This window comes from Kogia breviceps, chromosome 13 (assembly GCF_026419965.1).
Source record: "Kogia breviceps isolate mKogBre1 chromosome 13, mKogBre1 haplotype 1, whole genome shotgun sequence".
In the NCBI taxonomy this organism is placed as follows: Eukaryota; Metazoa; Chordata; class Mammalia; order Artiodactyla; family Physeteridae; genus Kogia; species Kogia breviceps.
This window is the reverse complement of record NC_081322.1, coordinates 21,943,502-21,968,446: the sequence shown is the minus strand read 5'-3', so window position 1 is coordinate 21,968,446 and position 24,945 is coordinate 21,943,502. Positions and strand designations below refer to the sequence as shown.

Below are 24,945 nucleotides of genomic sequence, written 5' to 3'. Positions count from 1 at the left end.
TTTTTAGAGTCTGCAATTAAGTGAAATCATATAGTATTTGTCTTTCTGTCTGACTTATTTCACTTAGTAGAATACCATCTACGTCCATCCATGTTGCTGCAAATGGCAAGACTGCATTCTTTTTATGGCTGAATAATATTCCAGTGTGTGTGTGTGTGTGTGTGTGTGTGTGTGTGTGTGCATGCACACACACATACCACATCTTCTTTATTAGCTCATGTATTGATGGGCACTGAGGTTCCTTCCGTATCTTGGCTATAGTAAATAATGCTGCAGTGAACATAGGGGTATAAGTATCTTTTCAAATTAGTGTTTTCATTTTCTTTGGATAAATACCCAGACTTGGAATTCATAGACTGTATGGTAGCTTAGTTTAAATTTTTTGAGGAATCTCCATACTATTTTACATAGTAGCAGCACCAATTTACATTCCCAGCAACAGTGCATGAGGGTTTCGTTTTCTCCACATCCTTGCCAACACTTATTATTTGTTGTCTTTTTGATAATAGCAATTCTGACAGGTAGGAATGATACCTCATTGTGATTTTGATCTGCATTTGCCTGAGGGTTAGTGATGTTGAGCAACTTTTCATGTGCCTGTTGGCCATCTGTATGTCTTCTTTGGAAAAATGTCAATCCTGGAACCTGCCCATTTTTTAATTGGGTTGTTTGTTTATTTGATGTTGAGTTGTATGAGTTCTTTGTATATTTTGGATATTGACCCCTTGTTGGATATATTGTTTGCAAATATCTTCTCCCATTCAGTAGGTGATTTGCATTTTGGTGATAATTTCCTTTGCTGTGCAATAGCTTTTTAGATTGATTAGGTCCCATTGGTTTATTTTTGCTTTGCTTCCCTTGCCTGAGGAGACATATGCAAAAAAAATATTATTAAGACCATTGTCAAAGAATGTACTGCCTATGTTTTCCTCTACAAGTTTTATTGTTTCAGTCTTACATTTAAGTCTTTAATCCATTTTGAATTTCTTTTTTGTGCATGGTGTCAGAGAGTAGTCCAGTTTGATTCTTTTTGCATGTAAATGTCCAGTTTCCCAGCACCATTTATTGAAGAGGCTGTCTTTTCTCGATTGTATATTCTTCCTCCTTTGTTGTAGATGAGTTGCCCATATAAATGTTGGTTTATTTCTGGGCTCTATTCTGTTCCATTGATCTATATGTCTGTTTTTTTGGTTTGTTTTTTATTTATTTATTTTTGGCTGCGTTGGGTCTTTGTTGCTGCGCGTGGGCTTTCTCTGATTGCGGTGAGCGGGGGCTACTCTTCGTTGCGGTGCATGGGCTTCTCATTGCGGTGGCTCCTCTTGTTGCGGAGCATGAGCTCTAGGCACATGGGCTTCAGTAGTTGTGGCTCATGGGCTCTAGAGCACAGGCTCAGTAGTTGCGGCGCACGGGCTTAGTTGCTCTGCAGCATGTGGGATCTTCCCGGACCAGGGCTCGAACCTGTGTCCCCTGCATTGGCAGGCGGATTCTTAACCACTGTGCCACTAGGGGAGTCCCTGTATGTCTGTTTTTGTGCCAGTACTATACTGTTTTGATTACTGTAGATTTATAGCATAGTTTGAAATCAGGGAGTGTTGTAGCTTTGTTGTTCTTAAGATTATTTTGGCTGTTCTGGGTCTTTTGTGTTTCCATTACAAGTTTTGGAATTATTCTTTTTCTATGGAAAATGCCATTGATATTTTGATAAGGTTTGCATTGAATCTGTAGGTTGCCTTGGGTAGTATGGTCATTTTAACAAAATTCTTCCATCCCATTAACATTTCTTTTAAAGCTGGTTTCATGGTGCCGAACTCTTAGCTTTTGCTTGTCTGTAAAACTTTTGATCTCTCCTTCAAATCTGAATGAAAGCCTTGTTAGATACAGTATTCTTCGTTGTAGGGGTTTTTTTCCCCTTTTGTTGCTATAAATATATCATCCACTCCCTTCTTTTCAGCCCACAGAGTAGTAATTTCCACTGCTCTTACAATTCACTGATCTGTCCTCTGTATCATCTAATCTATTAATTTCTTGTAGTGTATTTTGATTTCAGTTGTATGCTTTAGCTCTGTTTGATTCTACTTTATATCTTCTGTTTGTTTAAAACTTCTCCCTCTGTTCATCCATTCTCCCAAGCATCTTTGTGATCATTATCTTAAACTCTTTATTGGGTAGATTGCTTATCTCCACTTAACTCAGTTCTTCTTCTGGGCTTTATCTGGTTCCTTCATTTGGAATGTATTTCTCTGAGACCTCATTTTGTCTAATTCTGTTTTTATTTCTATGTATTTGGCAGGTTGGTTACATTTTCTATTCTAGACAAGTGACCTTATGTAGAAAACTTCATATGGGTCCTAGCAGCATGCTCCCCTCTGGTCACTAGAATCATATGCTTTAGAGGTGCCCCTTACGTGGGCTTTTTGTTGTGGTAGGCTGACTACTGTGGGCATGCAAGTAGGCCTGGCTCTTTTGTGGGTAGGACAGTGGGTTGCCAGGCCCTGCCGTGTGTGAAGGCTGCCGGTCACTGGTAGGTGGGGCCAGATCCTGGTGCAGTGGAGTTCATGGCCAGGGGAGTCCAGGTCCTGGTACCAGCCAATAGATGGCTGGGGCCCGGTCCCTAGGCAACTGGCTACAGAGCCCCAGTGGGTCCTAGGGCTAGTGCTGGCCCATTGGTGGGCAGAGCCAGGTCCTGTCATCTGTAGCTGCAAGGCCCTAGTGGTTGGTGTCAGCCCACTGGGGCTGGGCCAAGGCCCAGTAGGTTCCAGGGCTAGTGCCTGCTCACCGGTGGGCAGGGCCAAGTCCAAGAGCAGCTGGCGGCTCTGGAGATCCTGAAACGTCTGACCTTCAGCTGGTGGGGCTGTGACCCTGCCCAGCTAGCTGCTTGGCCTGATGCATCCAGTTATTGGTGCTGACAGGCTGGTCAGGAGGGCTGGGTCCCGCTGTGGCTGGCTGTGTTGCCAGGGGAGTCCAGGGCCTGGTGCAGGCCAGCAGGTGGGCAGGGCTGAGTCAGAAGGTGACTGGCTACAGAGCTGCAGGGGGTCCTGGGGCTAGTGCTGGCCCTCTGGTGGGGAGCTAAGTCCTGGGGTGGCTGGCTGCAGGGCTCAGAGTCCCAGAGCTATTGTTAGCTTGCTGATGGATAGGACCATGGTGTTGGGTGGTCCCGGGGCTGGTGGTGGCCTCCTGGTGGCAGGGTCGATTCTTGACAGGGCTGGTGATGGCCCACTGGTGAGTGTGGTCATATCCTGACATGGCTGGCCAAGGTGCCCAAGCTATCCTGGAGGTGATGTCAGCATTCTGTTGGGTGGGGAATGTGTCCCGGTGGGTCCAGAGTCTAATGCTGGCCCACTAGTGGGCGAAGCTGTGTCTCTTGCTACAGGGCCTAGGGAGTCCCAGGGCTGGTGTCCACTCCAGTGGGTAAAGAGGGTCCTATGACCACCTCTGGCAGCTTGGGGATCCATGGGCTAGTGTCAGCCCACTGGTGGAAGGGGCCGGGTCCCTGGCCTGGGGTATCCCAGAGGTGGTGAGGACTGGCTGGTGCATGAAGCTGGGTCCCAGCACTCATAAACTAGAGGGAGGGTTTCAAAATGGCACATACCAGCACCGGTGTCCTCATGGGATGAGCTCCCTAAATTGGCTGCTGTCAGCATCTCTGTCCCCAGGGTGAGCTCCATTTGCCTCCTGCTCTTTGGGATGCTCTCCAAGATCTGCAAGTGGGTCTGACCCATGCTCCTTTCAAGTTATGCTTTTGCCCTGGTCTTAGAGCTTGTGAAATTTTGTGTGCACCCTTTAAGAGTGGAGTTTATATTTCCCACAGTCCTCTGGCTCTCCTGAAAGTAAGCCCCACCGGCTTTCAATACCAAAATGCTGCAGGCTCATCTTTCCAGTGTAGACCCCCAGGTTGGGGAGCCCAGTGTGGGGCTTTGCTCCTTGGGGAAAACCTCTGTAATTGTAATTATCCACCCGTTTGTGGGTCTTGACTCTACCGCATCTCTGCCCTTCTTACTAGTCTCATTGTGGTTCCTTCCTTAGCGGTCAGAGATAGTTTCTTCTAGTCTTCAGGTGGATTTCATGGATAGTTGCTCAGTAAATCGCTGCAATTTTGGTGTACCTGTGGAAGGAAGGAAGCTCAGGGTCTTCCTACTCTGCCGCCCTGGTCACTTCTTAAGGCTCAGGAAAATTCTTAATGGTCATTATTGACTAGATTCTTTAATGTGATCAGAAGCCAACCAGAAGTTTTTAGACATGTGCCTGAATTTCAAGAGTGGTAAGAAGGAAGTGATTTGTGCTCCTCTATCTTGCATTACAGATGGACTAGACAGCTAATGGTTCAACCCACTTATCCTGCCCATAAAGTCGCATTCTCTAGTTCATTATTAAACATCAGAGGATGTTCAGTGCTGGTAATTATGTGGATATTTGTATATTAATTAAAATTATTATTACACCTAGAAGATTTCAAACTACAGAAAATTTATAGCAAATAATGAACACTCATGCTCACTTTCGAATATGTCAGGTCTTAATATTTTTCCAAATTTTTGTTTTCAGAAATCAAACATTATAGATACCATTGAAGCCACGTGTATATACTTCTTTGATTCCACTCCCTACCATCCTTTCTTAGAGATAACTGCTCTTCTGAAGCAAAGGATCAGTAATCGGTTGCTTTGTGTTTCTTTCTTGGTTTCTTTGTTTTTGCATTGTTTTATCACCAGCCCAATGAAAAGAACAGCACTGTGTGTCTCCTTAAGGAACTACTCAGTGTTAAGAAGAATATTCTTCCTCTCATGTTGAAACTCAGATTATAACAGGTTTTTTTTTTTTTTTTTTTTTTTTTTTTTTGCGGTATGCGGGCCTCTCACTGCTGTGGCCTCTCCCGTTGCGGAGCACAGGCTCCGGACGCGCAGGCCTAGCGGCCATGGCTCACGGGCTTAGTTGCTCCGCGGCATGTGGGATCTTCCCGGACCAGGGCACGAACCCGTGTCCCCTGCATCGGCAGGCGGATTCTCAACCACTGCGCCACCAGGGAAGCCCTATAACAGTTTTTTTAAATTGTGCTTTGGTCAGTGAAGGGACTTGAATGAAGGAAGCATGTGGAATAGAGGAAGAAGATTTCTACTGATAGAAGCAGTCAAGAGACTTGAGCTTTTTACTGAGTCTGCTTATTAGTTGCAGGAGGATTTTTAGGGGAGACATTGAACTTGCCGGACATCATTTTTCACATCTATCAAATAAGGTGGTTGCTCTGCCTCTCCCACAGAGATATCATAAAGCTACAGCTAGGTAATGGAAGCGGAAGAGTTTTGTAAGGTGATGCAAGATAAAGTTCTAAGTCAATACAAGGTGATGATATTTCCGATTGCTTTATATTTTGAAAGTGTAATTCCTTCTGATAAAATTGTGTCAATGTAGAAACAGAGTAATTAGTCTTTTTCATTTGTTTGTTACACTAGTAATGTTTTTAAGGTAACAGCCTTTTCCTGTTTCAATGTCTGTCTTTAGAGAAGTAGCTGACTTTCAGCTTTCTGTGGATTCTCTATTGGAAAACAACAATGACCATTCAAGACCAGATATTCAACTTCAAACCATGAGACTGGCAGAGAAGGTACTTTAGCACTATTATCTCTTTTTGACATTATAATAAATGTAGTATTTCAAAGAAAAAACTACTCTGCAAGCTATATCTGCAGGCTATCTCAGCAATAATAATGAATTTAATAGCGTTTTTTTTCACGGCACCTTGAAAAGTATAATTTAAATTTATTTTAGCTGCATACTATAAGGTTACGATGGTTTTTGAAATCAGGTATAAAACATTCCTCTTGAGCTGACATTATTCAAGTTTTTGATTAACTACTTACAGGAAGACCGAAGGGTTAATTAAATTTACAGATTGAAGCTGGATGGACTTCTGAATTTAGGAGAACAAGCTTGATAAATTAGAGCAGTGGGTTGCAATTTTTACAATAAGTTTCTGGGAAGATGAACATTAAAATATGAGAAGAAATGATTAGATGTAAATAGAATCATTGCAGAGAAGAAGTGGTTAGATGATTTAACAAACCTCTTCCATTTCTAATTTCTCTGATGGCTTCCGTATCTAAAAGAGGAATTGAAAGGATTGTGGTGAATGACCACCTCTAAATTGTTAGTGTAATGCCTTCAGAAGAGCAGGTTTGGGGGGGAAGGGTTTTTTTAAAATAAGGTTATTACGTGTGACACAGAAGAGGGCATGGGCACACTGAAGAGTCCAAACAATGAAAGTCACTTTCATAGAAAAAAGTGTTTAAAGAATGAATATGATAAAGGAGCTTTGGTAGCTAAGTAAATGTTTATTTGACCTCAAAAATTACCCCAGATTTTTATCAGGAAGTATACCAGGAATAAAATTATCCTAATTACAAGATTTATTTCCTCCTTCTCCTGTGAGTTCTCAAAAATAAAGGCTAGTGGCCCCTCAGTGACAGCAGGTATTTGTTCATGCTTCATGGGTATCTCGGGTGCTTTGAACATCTAGTTGGTTAAAAATGTAAAGCGTATCAATTGAAGACTGAGCATTTAAATTATTTAGATTTTATGTGTGGGTGTGAGTTGTTCTAGCCGATGCCCTGACAGAATGTCATGTTCTGTCACTCTCATGCAAGGCGGATGAAATAAAAAGAATTCATTGCATGTCAAGGTACATAGGGTGGGGGTAAAGTGATGCTCCCTTTTTTCCACGTTAGAAAGAGAATTTGAAGTGAGAGAATGGGAAAGTGGGAGAGAGAGACTTCGAATACAGAGTAGCATTCTAGCCCGGAAAAGAAGAAAACGTGTAAATGCAAATAGAATGACGGAACTGGGGAGACGGGCTAAGGCTGAGGTCCAGACACAGTGACTGTGAGAGAGGACCCACCTGCTGCCCTTGGGAGCCAATCCGTTAGGGTTAGAACTACAAAGCTCATTAAGCCTATTTCATAACACACCTGTTTTACTTGATTTGTTATCTTTTCAGCTAAAATGTGACACAGTGGTGAGTGAAATCAGCACTGGTCCAGGGACTGTAAATTTCAAAATAAACAGAGAACTATTAACAAAGGTAAGGATGGGTTATGTTGCAGCTGTTGTACCTTCACTCATTCCCTCGCTGCAGTGATTTCCCTCCACTTCTTAAAACTTATTGTGCCTCCTCTTGCCTCAGAATCTTTGCACATTCTGATCCCTCTACCTGGAGTGCCACCCCAAGTTAAATCTGCTTATCCTGCAGATCCTGACATTCCCTAGTGGTGCCTTTCTGACCCCTTCATTCATATGCGCTCATAACACTGTATATGCTCCTTTGCAAAACTTATTGTAATTGCTATTTTACATCATTTTACATCTTTTTTCTATAACTTTATTTTTTTAATTAATTTTTGATTTATTTTATTCTTTTTTTTTTTTTTTTTTCTGGTTGTGCCGTGCAGCAAGCAGGATCTTACTTAATTCCCTGACCAAGGATCAAACCTGTGCCCCCTGCAGTGGACGTGCAGAACTCTAACCACTGGACCGCCAGGGAACTCCCAATTTGATTAATGCCTATTGCTCTTTAAACTCTAATTTCCATTAGGGCTTATAGCATCTGTTTTTCTCACATCCCCGGTTCCTAGCGCAGTGCCAGGCATGCAGTAGGTGCGAGATAACTATTGTTAAATGAATTAATGGACTCCATATTAAATACAAGAAAGGTACTGCTGGTTTCACTCTCTGGTAGCCTATAATCTGTTGGAAGCATAAGATTTATATAAGAGAAACCATAAGACAGTTCTTTTAATAAAACAATAAATTTTTTTAAAAAAAGTGATTGATACAATAAGCATAAGAAACATCAGAGATGGTAAAATCTGGATGACTTGAAGGAGTTGGGGAAACCTCATAGAGGAATTGGGTCTCCCTTGAGTGAGCCCATGGAGGACAAGTAATCCTGGATATGAGACCATTTGTTGAGTTTTATCTCGATTGAACTTTAAAATTTATCATAATGCATGGTTTGGTCTATTAATTTTAAAAGAGAAATACACACCAGTGTTGGATTGGTCAGACTTAGTATATGCTATGGTCTTGAATTGAAAATAACTGTAAAACCAAAATTTCTAATAATGTAGTTTCTTCCCAAGGTTACATAGTTTACAGACATTTACCCATCAGCCCTATAATTCTTCTGAAGGAGAGTTAGTGTTTCATACTTGTCTCTAGGTCTTTGAACTTTTTTCTTTTATCTTTTTTTCACTGTTACTTCAAGACGAACTTGTTAAACCAAAATCCGGCACAAGGACAAGAAAAATTTGTTTTGAGCTTTTTAAAAAGTGTCTACAGCTTGTTGGTCTCTAGATGACATTTCATGTCAACTTAGCAAACCAGTGAATCTAATGTACCATTTTAAAATAAGTGACTCTTTCTTCCGGTTGCTGTCTCAGTGTTTATGGAAGGAGAAATGGAACTTGCCAACATGCCTTCCAAACTTTAGGTCATTTGATAGGCAATTTTACTATGGGAAAATGTGCTACAGTAGATGGAGTTTGCCTTTATAGCCAGCTTAGCTGCAAGAAAGATAGTTTATATTTCAAGGCAAGGCATAGTTAATAATTTAAAATTTCAATGGCCATGAATTTTCATGCTTTATTACAATTAATTAACTAGGAGATTTTATCTGTTTAAGGATGCCCACTAGCTCACTTATTAAATATATTCCCAAATCCTTCTCAGTTGACAGCGGAGGGAAAGAGTTAGGGCTTTGAGGTGCAGCTACTGTTTCTCACATGAAAACCCTCCCTTCCATGTAGCTTTGAGGATCTGGATATTAGTGTGACTTTCTTTAAAGGAACAAGCAGATTGCTTACAGTAGCCTGCTCAGTGTCACAGTAAAGATACATCCTAGAGCAGTGAACACCCATAGTCTGAAAAAAGGAGTATTGAATGTACCTGTGCTATAATTTTTTAATAATAATTCTTGGGAGTTGATGACAAGTCATGCGATGTGGCTGACATCGTTGCAAACTCCAGTTAGAACCAACAGAAACATGCACCTTACTGTATTCCATGGTAATGACTTTGGCCAGTAAGTATAGCCACAGCATTGGTTCTCAACTCTACAAATGCCCAGGATTTGTGGACCTCTGGATCAATAATCTCCAGGGAACAGACCCACAAGTCTGCGGTTTTAGAAAACTCCACATATTTTGATGCACAACCAGGTCGAAAACCTCTATGTATTGCATTAGACTTCTTCTATTAACCATCTGCACTTGTAAGAATTGGTGTAATATTTTACAGAACTCCATATTTCAGCTGTCACGTATTTCCTTATAAATTCTCTATATATCTCCAAGCAGCTCTTCTAATCTACAGTACAGATATCATAACCATAGGCCTGTGTATGATCTGGCCAGAAAACTAGAGAAATAAGCTATTCTTGCCATGAGGTTCAATGTTATCACACACACACAAAATAATAATAGTAATAATAATAATAATTCTTATCTGCTCAAAGCCTAATTTCTTCTACACCTGGCTCCATTATTTTCAGGCCTTAAACAGTGTTCATTTGCATGTCTGAAGTTTTCAGGTCATATCAAGAAAATTCAACCCTTCTTAGGACCATTATAAAACTTTTTTTCCATGTTAAAGTTATTGAGATTCACATGTAGCCAATGATCTGTGTCTAAAACTTACTCCTCAAGCAGAGAATTATGAATTTATCATTGTTTCCACATGTACAAACTTAGCTTTGCATAAAATTATCTGTTCATGCATTGCAATTGAATTACTAGCACTGACAGCACCAGGGATGATTAAATGTTAGCTTAGGTTTGGATCACTAATAATGGCTTATAATGTCTTCATATAAAATCATCATCAAAAGTAGGAGGCTAAAATGTGAAATTAAATGTAGTAGGAACTGCCAAATCTCTGAGACTAGATGATACTTTTTTTTTTTTTTTTTTTTTTTTTTTGGCGGTACGCGGGCCTCTCACTGTTGTGGCCTCTCCCGTTGCGGAGCACAGGCTCCGGACGCGCAGGCTCAGCGGCCATGGCTCATGGGCCCAGCTGCTCCGCGGCATGTGGCATCTCGTGCCCCCTGCATCGGCAGGCAGACCCCAAACACTGCGCCACCAGGGAAAACCCATAGATGATATATTTTTCAAAGCTAGAAGAACTTACCATCGTGAAGAACTATCACTTTAGTACCAAACTTCTACCTGGCAATAGTCTATAGATGACTTTCAGGAGAAACTAACTTTGAATAATAGTTAATTCAGTTTATGGGGAGAAAAAAGAGAAAATATGAGTTTAACCAAATAGGAAAAAGGCAAACAAAATCCTGTTTTTTAGGTGTGCCTTAGAAATGCACAGTGGATAATACAGTTTTTTATTTCACATGCACACATGCATTTTTATTTGCCAAATTCAACTGTGCATGCTCTACCAAAATTTAAGGGGGAAAAAAAGAAAGAGATACTGATTTAAGTGGTTCTAACTCTGCTCATTATTTCACTAATTGAGTTTGTCAATAGGCAGTGGATGCATTCAAGTCATGGGTAGTGTCAATTAGCTGAACACATGGAAAGAATGAATGATTAAGCACTTTTCAGCTATTGACTAAGGAACTGACCAATCAAGTAGTGGTAGCTTTCTTAAAAGTTCTTCTGAGCGCTGTCAAGAAATGCTGACCAGGGACTTTCCTGGTGGCGCAGTGGTGAAGAATCCGCCTGCCAATGCAGGGGACATGGGTTCGAGCTGTGGTCCCGGAAGATCCCACATGCCGCGGAGCAGCTAAGCCCATGCACCACAACTAGTGAGCCTGTGCTCTAGAGCCTGTGAGCCACAACTACTGAGCCTGTGTCCCACAACTACTGAAGCCCACATGACCTAGAGCCTGTGCTCCGCAACAAGAGAAGCTACCACAATGAGAAGCCCGTGCGCCGCAACAAAGAGTAGCCCCCGCTCGCCGCCACTAGAGAAAGCCTGTGCACAGCACTGAAGACCCAGTGCAGCCAAAGATAAATATATAAAATAACTTAAAAATATATATTGACCGGGGCTTCCCTGGGGGCGCAGTGGTTGAGAGTCCGCCTGCGGATGCAGGGGACACGGGTTCGTGCCCCGGTCCGGGAGGATCCCACATGCCGCGGAGCGGCTGGGCCCGTGAGCCATAGCCGCTGAGCCTGCGCGTCCGGAGCCTGTGCTCCGCAGAGGGAGAGGCCACGACAGTGAGAGGCCCTCATACCACCAAAAAAAAAAAAAAATTAAAAAAAAAAAATATAGAGAGAGAGAGACCAATAAAGAATTAGGTAAAATGACAGAATCATCCACAGAAAATATAATGATGGTGGATAAACAGAAAGCACCTGCCTATTGGAATATTCGTTAATTTGCTAAAGCATTCCAAAAAGTGAAATCTTTGAAAGATTTAATTTCTGGTTATAGATTCTTTATGTACCTACATTTACATTACTGAGTACCTCTTACCTTTAAACATACATGTTGGTGAATAGATGGGCCTCTAACTTACTCTATTAAAATATCAGAGAACTTTACTAGCTCACGGACATTCTTCTTTGTGCCCACTAATTCAATAAACTTCCTGCTTATTATTTGCCAGGGACTGCATTACTGAAATCTGAAGACAAAATGGCATGTATCTTGCCCTCAAGGAGCTTATGATCTAAAAAAGCAAAGCATAAACAATATCACAGTGTCATGTGTGATGGGTAGACAGTGGGATGAATCATATAATGAGGACATGTATGAGATGCAATCCTAGGGTAAAGAAAGGTACATGTAAATTTTCTTTTCCCCACTCCCTCAAAGTAAATCTGTCTCAAGGAGACAGGAGGTAACCTGGAATTGGGATGAAGATAAAGAATATACTTGGGAGATACAAGGGCCAGGCAGAAGGGACAGTTTGGGACAGAGTACAGTCAAAAACATGGCCTTGTCTGGAAATCAGGAGGTGATTGAGTGTGATTTGCACATAGGATGGCATGGGGGAGGATATGAAATTACACAGTATGAAGGACCTTACATGCTCTACATAAGAGTTTCAGCTTTTTCCTCTGTCACTATTTTCCATGGTGTGTTATGTGTACCACAGGTGGCATGCATGATTTTTTGGTATTTCTTACACTTACGAAACTCATTTTAATAGTTATATGTCATCAAAAAAAACTAACACTTCTAACTTGTGATTTTTATGGATATTACAGTGTGCCTTTCAGCAAATCAGTTTCCTCAAAATTAAAAGTAAAAATGATACGCATGTAAAGTAAAAACCCAGAAACTGGTAAAATCTCTTAAGTGGTAGGGAATCATTGAAGGCTTTAAACAGAACATAGGCCTGATTAAATATGTATATTATATAAGAAGATAGGTGCTATTGTTTTGTTGTAGTTGTTTTTTGTAGCGGTGTAGCTGACAGATGATGACGGTCTAAACCAGGGCAGAGGGGAAAATTATAATATTTAGGAGACAGCATGCGCAGGGCTCGGTGATTAACAGGTGATTGGTTCTGGAGGTTGAGGGAAAAGGGTAGATCTTAGGAACTCCTCCTAGGTTTCTGACTTGGTTAGCTGGGGGATTCAGAGTGAAATTCGTGGAGATGAAGAACGTTGAAGGAAGAGGAGTATATTCTGTTTGAAGTGCCTGAGAGAGATGTTCAATCCTGAGTTGACTATATCAATCTGTAGCACGGGATTCTGGTAGGTAAGTAGTAAAGCCTTAGGACTTTACACCTAGGAGAAGCATAAAGTAAGGAGCTAGAAGCAAGAAAGGAGCACAGGGTAGGGAGTGGGGGCAGGCAGTGGAAGATGGGTCTGCAAAGGAAATAAAGGAAAGCAAAATTCAGTAGAATGATGTCACTACAACCAAGGAAGCAGGGTAGTTGCAAGGAGAAGGGAGCAGTAATCAGCTAAAATGATGCTTGAAAAGTAGTTACCCCGGGGGAAAGCGGGGAGGGACCAGGATTAGGACAGATGAACAAAAGGGACTCTAGACTTCAGCCTTAATTTGTTTAATTTTACAAAAAGAATGTATTCATAAAAGTAATGTATTAAACACAATTTAAGTGTTCAATTGGGTTTGGCATTTAGAATATTGATTTTGAGAGCACTTTCAGTGAAATGGTAGAGAAAAAAGCTAGCTAGTTAGCAGGTAGGTCGAATTGTCAGTGAATGGTTTGGAAGTGGAGCGTGTAAGATAGTCTTTTATTAAAGTTGCTTTTTTTTGGTTTATGCCAGCGAAAGCAATGAACCAAGGGTCATTTGTTAAAGAGCATTCTAACTTACACTATTACCTTTTGTGCAGTCTATCATCTGTTACATAAAAAGGGATAGAGAGTCAAAAGGATGGGTAGGCCTTAACCTTTGAATAATCTGAGTATTAATTACCTCTCATTTACATTTACCTTCCCACTTGCAATCTTCTTGTGACCCATGTTCTTGGAGTAACAAACATTTAATGGGTCCCTCATGTAGGACAGACACTATTGTACTTAATGTCTGTATATTAGTCCTTTCTCTGTATGTCCTAATGCACAGTGTCAGTGAAGAGAATATTATTTTCTCTTTGTCCTTGGGCAAATACACACTTAGTTCTTGCATCTATTAAATGGCAAGTGTTGCTCATTTTAAGATTGTGAGGCTTTAAAGTAACAAAGAAGCATCTAGACTTGAGCCTGGCACTCTAGCTGCTTCTTAAAAGTGTTGCTTTGTTGCCTCCTACTACCTTCTCTGCCTTTTCCATTAAGTGACTTTTTAAAAAAATTATTTATTTATGTATTTTGTTGTGTTGGGTCTTCGTTGCTGTATGCAGGCTTTCTCTAGTTGCGTTGTTGCAGTGCGTGAGCTTCTCATTGTAGTGGCTTCTCTTGTTGCGGAGCACGGGCTCCAGGCGCACGGGCTCAGTAGTTGTGGCGCACGGGCTTAGTTGCTCCGCAGTATGTGGGATCTTCCTGGACCAGGGATCAAACCCATGTCCCCTGAACTGGCAGGTGGATTCTTAACCACTGCGCCACCAGGGAAGTCCCAAAGTGACTGTCTTAACCAGTTCTTATGATAGTAGAATTCTTCATGTCATAAACTACATTTTTAGGACTTCAAATACTGAGTGTGAAGCAAAAGTCAGTACGAGTAAATAAAAATCTATCAGTAATTTCAAAATCCTACAGGAAAAAGTAATTACATAATTAAGTGCATCATCACTGTTAGCAAAAAATAAAGTATGAATTTTGTGAACCATACAGTAATTCTATGTTAATAACTAAAAATTAACCTGGAATATGTTTTGGCAGTTTCTGTTGTATCTCTTTGCTTTTTACTTGTGTAGCCAAGAGGAACTTAAATTATAATTTTTTATTTATTTTCTACCATTACTGTGATCATTAGTATCACAAAAGTAGCAGCACCATGCAGAGTTAACACATAAGCTGTGGAGTGAACAAAGTTTTTGCAGTATGACCTTGGGAAAGTTACTTAACCAGTCTGAGCTTCTGTTTCCTCATTTGTAAAAATATACTCATCTCTTAGGGTTGTTGTGAGAATCAATACATATAATACATATAAAATGTTTAGTACAGTGCCTGGCACATAATATGCATTTGATAAATATTAGATGCTGCTTCTGGTTTTGTTTCTATTTGCTGTGGGACTTTTGGCAATTACCTCTCTAAACTTCAGTTTCTTCATCTGTAAAGTATCTACATCGTTCGCTACTATAAGGATGAATAGGCATGATGTATAAAAGGGCACAGAGGCCCCGTAGATGTTAACTTGTGTTATGACTGCTCTGACTAGCATTAGTGATAGAAGAAGGTGGTACTGCTAATAATACTATAAAATTCTCAGTTCCGTAAATTAGAATGAGCACATTAGCAATAGTTAGTTCTCAGTAACAAAGTAATTAAGAAATTTGCAAATTTTTTCTTCATTAAATCCCATACCTTTTACTTTTCAGACAGTACTACAAGAAGTGATTGAAGATGGCTCAAAATATGGATTAAAAAGTGAACTTTTTTCTGGCCTTCCCCAGAAGAAGATCGTGGTTGAATTCAGGTGAGTGCCTACCCATCATACGTGTTGGTTAATCAACTGGCTGGGCAGGTGAGTATTCTACTGTTATCATCTGGGATCTCACAGAATTACACATGGAAAAATTAAAAATCAAGTAGATTATATTGTTTCCTTAAAATCACAGTGAGTTGATCATTAAACCATGAATAAAAATTTTTGACTTTAATCAAAGTACCTAGTGATTATTATGTTTTTTCTTTTTAAATTATGTATTAACAATTTTGTGGTTTTTTGTTTTTTGGAAGATCTAGTTCTTCCTTTTAGACTCCTAAAGCACAGATAATGGTTACTGTCATATTAAGAATTTCAGAGTAATGTGATTATCAGAGAACGAGCTTTGTTGTGTTTGTAATGTATGTATATATATTTTTAGCTTTATTGAGGTATAATTGACAAATAAAATTGTAAGATAAAGTGTACAACATGATGATTTGATATATGTATACATTGTGAGAGGATTTCCCCCTTTGAATTAGTAAATACATCTATCACCTCACATATTTACTTTTTTTGTGTATGTGTGAGAACATTTGTTCTACTTGCTTAGCAAATTTCAATTATACAATACAGTGTTATCAACCATAGTCACTATGTTATACATTAGGTCCTCAGAACTTATTCGTCTTATAGCTGAAAGTTTGTACCCTTTACCAACCTCTCCCTATTTCCCCCAGCCTCCAGCCCCAGACAAGCACTTCTCCAGTCTCTGTTTCTGGGAGTTTGACTTTTTAGTCTTTAGATCCCACATATAAGTGATACCATGCAGTATTTGTCTTTCTCTGTCTGGCTCATTTTACTTAGCATAATGCCCTACAGTTTCATCCACGTTGTTGCAAATGACAGAATTTCCTTCATTTTTAAGGCTGAATAGTATTCCATTATGTATACATACCACATTTTCTTTATCCATTCATCTACTGATGGACACCTAGGTTGTTTCCATACCTTGGCTATTGTGAATAATGCTGCAGTGAACATGGGAGTACAGATTTCTCTTCAAGATAATTTGTTTCCTTTGGATATATATCCAGAATTGGGACTGCTGGATCGTGGAAAAGATTGTTTTTAAATTACTGGTTTTTATTCTCAAATTATCCCAAATTAGGCTCCTTTATTCTCTTTGCATGTCCCCTTAAGCCTTGCTGTACTTTTCTTTTTGGCATAAGATGTTCCAATCTTACTCACACCTGGAATTGTCCATTTCCCCCAAGAAGTCCTGGTTCCTTTTTGTGAGGAAGGTATTTAGAAGCTAAGTTCTGGGCTGTAGGAGTGCTTATTACTACTGGAACTCAATTTTTACTGATGTTACCAATTCAAATCCAACATCACAAGGTCCATTACAAGTAATGCGTATTATTTAAAATTACCAGAGAAATAGCCTGACGTTTTAATGTGCCTCTAAATAGTCTTCATGATAACTTTCTTATATGCCGTCAATAAAACCATCTAATCTATGAATTGCTTTTAGGTAACCAAAAAAGAAAAGGGATCACTTTCAGGGTACAGCTGACAGGATAACAGCTCTTGAACATTATTAGAGATATTGTATTTGCTTTCCTAAAAGCCAAGGAAGAGCTTCGATGAGCTGTTTTCCCACTTAGAAAGATAGAACTTGCTAGAGCCTTTGTCTTAAGTATATGAAGTATATGTTTTCGTGGAAGATTTTGAAAAATTGACATGGCAGATATTATTTCAAGTTTTCTAACTCATTATTATAATTTATGATGATAACTTAGTTGAACTTAGTTATGGATTAGTACCTGGAGTAATCAGAGGTGAATGGGTTTTATGGATTCCACATTTGTACTGTCTCTGCCACTCAGTCATGTTCTTAGAAAAAGCAGACCCTCTAAGACTGGGTAAACTCATCTGTTTATGATAAGGACTGATTGTTGAGTAAGCTAACCTTTTTATGGAGCAGATATATATTATGAATAAATCTTATGCTACCGGTGCACTCCAATCAAGATATTTAAAGTTTAGTGTAAACGTTGTTGCATCAAAATAACAGAGAGGGACTTCTGCAGTCATCCTCACCCCAGAGAGGAACTACACTAAGGCCATCCCCCAAGGAAAGTTGCCGTCATTTCAATCATCTCTTGCATAACAAGCCACTACAAAACTTGATACAGGGATTGGCAGACTTTAGCCCATGGGCAAAATCCAGCCTGCCATGTTTTTGTAAATAAAGTTTTATTGGAATACAGGCTTTTGCACATTCATATACATATTGTCGCAGTGGCTACTTTCATACTCTCATGGCAGTTGAGTACAGTAGAGTTGAATAATTGAGATAGAAACCAGATGGCCTAAAATATTTACTATCTGGCTCTTTAAGAAAACGTTTGCCACACTCCTGATTAGTGTCTTGAAACAACAACCACTTTAATGTTCATGACTCTGTAGACCAGGAAATCAGGGAGGACATAGCCTAATGATTCTTTTACTTGCCTGTGGTCACTTAGGCAACTCTGATCATCTAGACATTATACTAGGGCTAGAAATCCGGGTGGCTCATTTACTTGTCTGGCATCTCACCTGAGCGCTGGCCAGGCTTCACTCTCTATGCATTCTCCAGCAGAATAGCCCGACCTCTGTACAAAGGTGCTCAGGGCTCCAAGACAGTGAGATGTCTGTTTTTGTAACAGGCACATCATCACTTCTGTCACTGTCAGCTGCTCAAAGCAAGTCACAAGATCACCCCTGATTCAGATCAGAGGAGTAGATTACATCTCAACGGAGGATAGCAAAGAGTTTGTAGCCACCTTTAATTCTTTTCATTCATGTCTTTACAGTGATGCAGGACACATACCCTTCTCTGGGGAGGTACTTCAGTACTTGTACACTCCTTGCTCTTACCTAACCAACAACAAAGGAAAATCAGTAGCAAAGTAGAATAATATCCCTTACTACACATTCACCCTTGAAATAGTGCCATCACAAGTTTCTTGAAACATGAAAATGTGAAAAGTTGCCACCAGTGCTCACTTTTAATGCCTTCTTCTCAACGTTCACTTCCCCTTCACCATCCCTTCTCCCCAGCCAAGCTCAAATTACCGAGACCTTAGTCTTTCTTACTCACTGATTCTTTGGCTTTTCTCCAAAGTTTGTTTTTCCCATATAATGCTCTTTTTTGTTTATGCTTATGTCTAAAAATAACATGCTCTATTTGAGTTGTAGTCTATAGGCTTTTTGAATGGCAGTTTTTTTTGCTTATGGATTTGCCTCTCTCAACTTTTTTCTAAAGCAGTTAAGGAAGGCTGGAACTTAAATGAGCATCTGAATGCTGATGAAAGCAGAGTCCATTTCCCAGCAGCCATCTTTGCTCTCTGTTATTTTCCATCTGGTGTTGCTGTGGGACCATAGCTGCTTTCTGCCTTAGAAGTTTTCCAGTTGCTGTGGCGCTTATCGTTGTGGTTTCAAAGTAGAGACAGACAGGTAGAGGAGAGGGTAAAAATTGATAGAAAACATGGTTCTTGAATTTGTCCTGAAAATGAGAGAGGTGGGAGGAGAGAATTTCTTTAACTTCATAGTTTCTTGAATAGACCAGGCAACTTTCCCCTCAAAGCAAGAGATAGGATCACTGTGTTCAAGAAACTTGCCCCTTAAATTGAGGTGATAATGGTGATGATAGGTCAAGGAACTTGCTCATAGTCACAGAGCTAATTCTGAATCCTGTATCCTTAACCTTTCCTGCCTCCCTGGTATATTGATATATGGTTGGTTTCCCTATATTTTGTCTGATCCAGGAGCAGTGTGATAAAGTGCCAGCGTAGATGATTGTCCCCCCTGGGCTTGGGCTCTACCTGGTAGGTAGAGTAAGAATTGAAGCTGACTGCTGTTTCCTCTCTCCTCTCTGCAGAGTCAGCCTTTCCTCTTTTGTTCAAATCAAATCTGCAGGAGCACAGTCAGCAGTGGTAGCCTTTCCTCTTCTTTCGTCAACACAATCTTCCCCACTCCCTGCTGGTCCCCAGTGTGAAGTGTTCTCACAAAATGAATTGACCTCTGGTAATATGGAAGTCCAGCAGATCAGGGTACCAATTTTCACTTAGTAACTGATTCAGTCATCTTAGATGGGACAGTTTATTTCTCTAGTCTCTTTTCTTATATAGAAAATAAGAGTAATATTATCTCTTTTCTTGCAAGATTGAGGAAATAACATGAAAGATTTTTAATTTCCAGTAAAGTGTCCAAATTGTATTCATAGTAGTTACTTTGATTGGCAAAGGAATTGAATTTGTATTTTCCATATCATTGTATTCCCTTCTGAGCAGAAATGTGGTGCCAGAGAATGGCAAATTGATGATTTCAAGGGAGGTTTTGTGAAGCCCTAGATAGACTCAGTTCTTCTAATTCTAAAGAAAAAGTACAAAAGCTATGGCCAACAGGCACATGAAAAGATGCTCAACATGAGGGACTTCCGTGATGGCACAGCAGTTAAGAATCCGCCTGCCAATGCAGGGGACGTGGGTTCGAGCCCTGGTCCTGGAAGATCCCACATGCCATGGAGCAACTAAACCCGTGCACCAAAACTAATGAGCCTGCGCTCTAGAGCTCGCGAGCCACAACTACTGAGCCTGAGAGCCACAACTACTGAAGCCCACGCGCCTAGAGCTCATGCTCTGCAACAAGAGAAACCACCTCAGTAAGAAGCCCGCACACAGCAATGAAGAGTAGCTCCGCTCGCTGCAACTAGAGAAAGCCCATGCACAGCAACAAAGATCCAATGCAGCCATAAGTAAATAAATTTTTTTTTTTGTTTAAAAGATGCTCAACATGGCTAATCATCAGAGAAATGCAAATCAAAACCACAATGAGATATCACCTCACACCTCAGGATGGGTATCATCAAAAAGACCACAAATAACAAATGTTGGCAAAAATGTGAGAAAAGGCAAACCTCATGCACTGTTGGTGAGAATGTAAATTGATGCAGCCACTGTGGAAAACAGTATGGAGGTTCCTCAAAAAACTAAAAATGGAGCTACCATATGATCCAGCAATATCACTCCTGGGTTTACATCTGAAGAAGATGAAAACACTAATTCGAAGAGATACATGCACCCTAATGTTCATAGCAGCATTATTAAACTAGGCAAGATATGGAAGTAGGCAAGATATGGAAGCAGCCTAAGTATTATCAACAGATGACTGGATAAAGAAGATATGTGCTGTGCGTGCGCACGCACACACACACACACACACACACACACACACACACACACACACAGGAATACTACTCAGCCATGAAAAAGAATGAAATTTTGCCATTTACAGCAACATGGATGGACTTGGAGGGCATTGTGCTAAGTGAAATAAGTCAGACAGAAAAAGACAAATACTGTATGTTATTATATGTGGAACCTAAAAAATAGACTAATGAATATAACAAAAAAGAAACAGACTCACAGATATAGAGCACAAACTTGTGGTTACCAGTGGGGAGAGGGAAGTGGGGAGGGGCAAGTTAGAGGTAGGAGAGTAAGACATACAAACTACTATGTATAAAAGAAGCTACAGGGATATATTGTACAGCACAGGGACTATAGCCAACATTTTATAATAACTATAAATGGAGTATAATCTTTAAAAGTTGTGATTCACTGTTTGCCTGGAACTTATATAATGTAAATCAACTATACTCAATTTTTTAAAACAATGCAAAAGCTATGTGAAAGCTTTTTTATTATTATTAGAGAATATAAATACCTAGCTTTTAAAAATTCAAAGATTACAAAAGGGTATTCAGTGAGAAGGATGTGTACTCCCTAACCTAGTTTCCCAGTTCTCTCCATACGGGCATTCACCAATACCAGTTTCTTGCTTACCCACCTAGAGATATTCTGTGCATTTGTAAACAGATCACACACATTATATGCTGTTCTTCTCCTTGCTTTTTTCATTAAACAATGTAGCTTACATTCCTTTAATATCAGTACATCCAGGGCTGGCTTATTTTTATTGTTTCATAGTATTCTGTTGTCTGGAGATTTTTTTTTTAATCAGCTTTATTGAGGTATAATTACATACAGTACAATACAGTTCACCATATTTCAACATGTAATTTGATGAGTTTTGTCAAAGATGTCCAGGTCTCATCACCACCACTGCGATTAGGATATCTAACAGTTTCTCTGTCTTTTTTTTTTTTTTTTTTTTTTTGTGTGTTACATGGGCCTCCTCTCACTGTTGTGGCCTCTCCCATTGTGGAGTGCAGGCTCCGGACGCGCAGGCTCAGTGGCCATGGCTCACTGGCCCAGCCGCTCCGCGGCACGTGGGATCTTCCCGGACCGGGGCAAGAACCCGTGTCCCCTGCATCGGCAGGCGGATTCTCAACCACTGCGCCACCAGGGAAGCCCTGTCTTTTTTTTTTTTTTAACCTTCATCTGTATTACTCTCTTTTATTCTGCTTGCTTTGGATTTGGTTTGAGCCTCCCTTTCTATTTTCTTATAGGAGAGCCTTAGGTCATTGATTTGAAATGATTTGAAATGACCTTTTCTTCTTTTCTAATATAAACATTTCATGGTATAGATTGTTCTGCTTTAGCTACATCTCACAAATTTGCTAGTAAGGCAGTCCTAAGGGTCACCCTGTTGGCTGACGTTCTCATAGGGATCACAGTCCTTCACTGTCCTGTTGTTTAGTTTCATAAAACCAGTGTTTTATATATCTTTCTTGTTTCCTGGTTGTTTTAACCCTATTGAAGAACATTTGCTTTCTTTCTAAATAATGATTAAATGAGTATCCTTATAGTTTCATGACTTCACAATTGTGCACAGGTATCTATAGGATCAAGTTTTTAAATTGTAATACCCTTAAAAGGGTAAATATCGATAACAAGGCTTTGGAGACAGACCAAGATTAAGCTCTGTTTTTACCACTTTTCTTTTTTAATATAAATTTATTTATTTATTTTTATTTCTGGTGCGTTGGATCTTCTTCGCTGCACGCGGGCTTTCTCTAGTTGCGATGGGTGAGAGCTACTCTTCGTTGCAGCGCACAGGCTTCTCATTGCGGTGGCTTCTCTTGTTGCGGAGCACGGGCTCTAGGCACCTCAGCTTCAGTAGTTGTGGCGTGCGGCCTCTAGAGTTCAGGCTCAGTAGCCGTGGCGCACGGGCTTAGTTGCTCCATGGCATGTGAGGTCTTCCTGGACCAGGGATCTAACCCGTGTCCCCTGAATTGGCAGGCGGTTTCTTAACCACTGTGCCACCAGGGAAGTCCCTTTACCAATTTTAACCAGCTGTGTTCTAGTTAATATCTTTTTTTAATATTGAAAAACTTATGAAATTTTCAAACATAGACAAAATAGAGGAAAGGTATGTTAAGTCCCATAGGCTCATCACTCAGGTTCAAGAGTCCTCAAGATATTGCCAAATTCGCTTCATTATCTTTTTTCCTTTTTGTATCTCAAGTCCCTCATCACAAATAAGAGATGAGAGTACCTTACATCACAGCTCTTCTGAGCATTAAGTGAATTAATTCATGTAAAGTATGTCAAACTGTGCCTGTCAGATAGTGAGTGTGCTCTAGAAGCATTTGCTATTGTTAAATTACTGATTACAACTTCTCAACCACCAAGAGTAATAAATGTGTTGCTTGAGAATTTGGAGTTGTAAATCCTATTTCTGGTTATCCTGGGAAGCTTTATATATAAATAGTTCTATATATTTGTTTTAGTTTCTGATACAATAAATATCGATAGAGATTACTCATATAAACAAAATTTCTTTGGGGTCCCCAATAATTTTTAAGAAGTTAAAGAATTGAGAAGTAGTGCACTAAACTTAATTTCTAATGATGTACATTGTTTGTATCACAACATATCTCTGAATTTCCTCATCTTTTTATCAGTCCTCAAATGTATATCTGCTTCCTAAGTGTGCCACTTCTGTGTATGTTATGTGACTACCTCATGAGTTACAGGATCAATTTCACTAAGGATGGTTCTTTCTGAGATCTATTTTATCTTTGCTCTAAATGTTTAATCTTTAACTATCTTTGCCCTAAATTACCAAAGGCTTTAGTCCACAATTGTATTAAACTATGGAGCTATGACCTAGTTCGTTTTAAAACTCTTGTTCTTAGAACAGAAAAAATAAACTTTTGCAATTATCTTGCAGTTCACCTAATGTTGCCAAAAAATTTCATGTTGGACATTTGCGTTCTACCATCATAGGTAAGTGTCATTCGTTTCACAGAAAATACTGAGCATGCCTTTCGGGGCTGTATTTGGTAATACAGTCTAATGGTTTAAGGCTTAAGTAACAAAAGGACAAAAAACAAAGAAGTTGAAATTTATATGAGCTTAATGCTAATTAAATATGACCAAAAAAATGGAAAAAATTGGTTTAGAAATGGCAAAAAGAATTTGTTTCAAAACCAGAAGATAACTCAGAAACCAGGTTTAACTGGTATGTATGTTTTGATTTTAACTTGTTAAAAATATGTATGCGTATGAAGAAGAACTGAAAAATGCCAAAATGAAAATAGTTATATGGGATTGATAGTCATCCTCCCAATTTTTTTGTTCATATTTGTTTTATAAAAGAAACTCAGTCTCAGTCATGTGAGTACTAACTGGAGTTTTCAAGACTGAAAATAGAAACAAGACTATCCTAATAAAGAGAGAGTACTATAGTGTTTACTTCTTGGCTGTAATGCTTCAGTGTATAATAAGCTTATGGTTTCCATTTACTTAAAGCGTGACATTGTGTAGCAGCCCAATCTTAAAGCTGCAGTTAGAATTGTATAATATTAGAATTGGAAGGGACTTTGGAGTTTATCTCATGTAATCTGTCTTCCAGTATAGAAATCTGTCTTTTGCATGCTTACAAGAAAGTCATTTATTCCGTACTGGAATACTTTAAAGACTTGGAGAAATCAGTATTTGTGGCATAGTTTGTTACCGCACTAGTCAGCTCTCATTGTTACAAAGTTCTCAAGCAGCATTTTAAGAGAGGAAATGACAGGACTTGATGAAAAAGAATATAAGAAATACAGTGTATAAGAAAAGCTGTTGTCTTACATGAGTAAGTCAAAAGCGTAGGGTTGAACATGATAGTTGTTTGACAGTTGTTAAGGGAAATATTTGAACAAGGAAGCGATAACTATTGAAACTTACCATGTTAAGTGTTTTCAGGTATTATCTCAGCTAGTTTCACAATAGTCCGGTTTATTAAGTACTGCTGATTATAGATGAGGAAACTCAGTTACCAAAAGTAACTTTCCCAAAATCACACAGCTAGTAAGTATTGCAGCCAGGATTTGAAATTAGTCAGTCTAATTCCAAAAGCCTAGGTTCAGACATTTAGTTGGACTTATAAGATACTAAGGTGCTAAGAAAAATAGGAATATAGTCTTGAGTACCAGCTGCAAAAGGTGAGTCCTGTTGCTGAGACCATATACTTTGGGAAAGTCTAGAAGTAGGGAAGCTGGAGAAGTAGCTGCAGTACTTTGTCAGCTATGCATATTGGCGAGGGGTTATTTGCAGAAAACTAGATCCACTCTAGTAAAAGCAGGAAGGAATTTACTATGGAATATTGAATAGTTTGCAAAGTTGTTGGGAGTGCTGAAGAAGCTTTGGATTAAGCTGACATAGATGACTCACAAAACTATACCATAGAATTTGATCATCAAGGGAGCTTCTGCCTTTTCTGCAATCACTGCCACTGCCACAGTCAGGAAACTGCCACTACGCCTGCCGTGCCTTCTAGAATTCAGACTCGCAAAAGAGGCCACCCATACCCTATCTTTCACTTCCCTTGGAGGTCAGATGACAGGACACTAGGACCTCTAGTAGTGATGCCACTAAAAAACAAAGCCTCCACTACTGTGCTTGTCAGAAAAAATAAAGGTAGCTCCCTTTCC

At 39.7% G+C, this 24,945-nt stretch overlaps 1 protein-coding gene across 4 annotated transcripts in view; it reads left to right on the top strand.

The window, feature by feature from the left end:
• RARS2 (arginyl-tRNA synthetase 2, mitochondrial) overlaps window positions 1-24,945 on the top strand; it is an 82,049-nt gene that overhangs the window by 29,034 nt on the left and 28,070 nt on the right. For all 4 annotated transcript variants that reach the window (XM_059083132.2, XM_067011439.1, XM_067011440.1 and 1 more), the window contains 4 exons: window positions 5,497-5,599; window positions 6,989-7,072; window positions 14,962-15,059; window positions 23,199-23,254. In XM_059083132.2, the coding sequence (XP_058939115.1) occupies window positions 5,497-5,599; window positions 6,989-7,072; window positions 14,962-15,059; window positions 23,199-23,254 (341 nt within the window). The remainder of the gene's footprint in view (window positions 1-5,496; window positions 5,600-6,988; window positions 7,073-14,961; window positions 15,060-23,198; window positions 23,255-24,945) is intronic.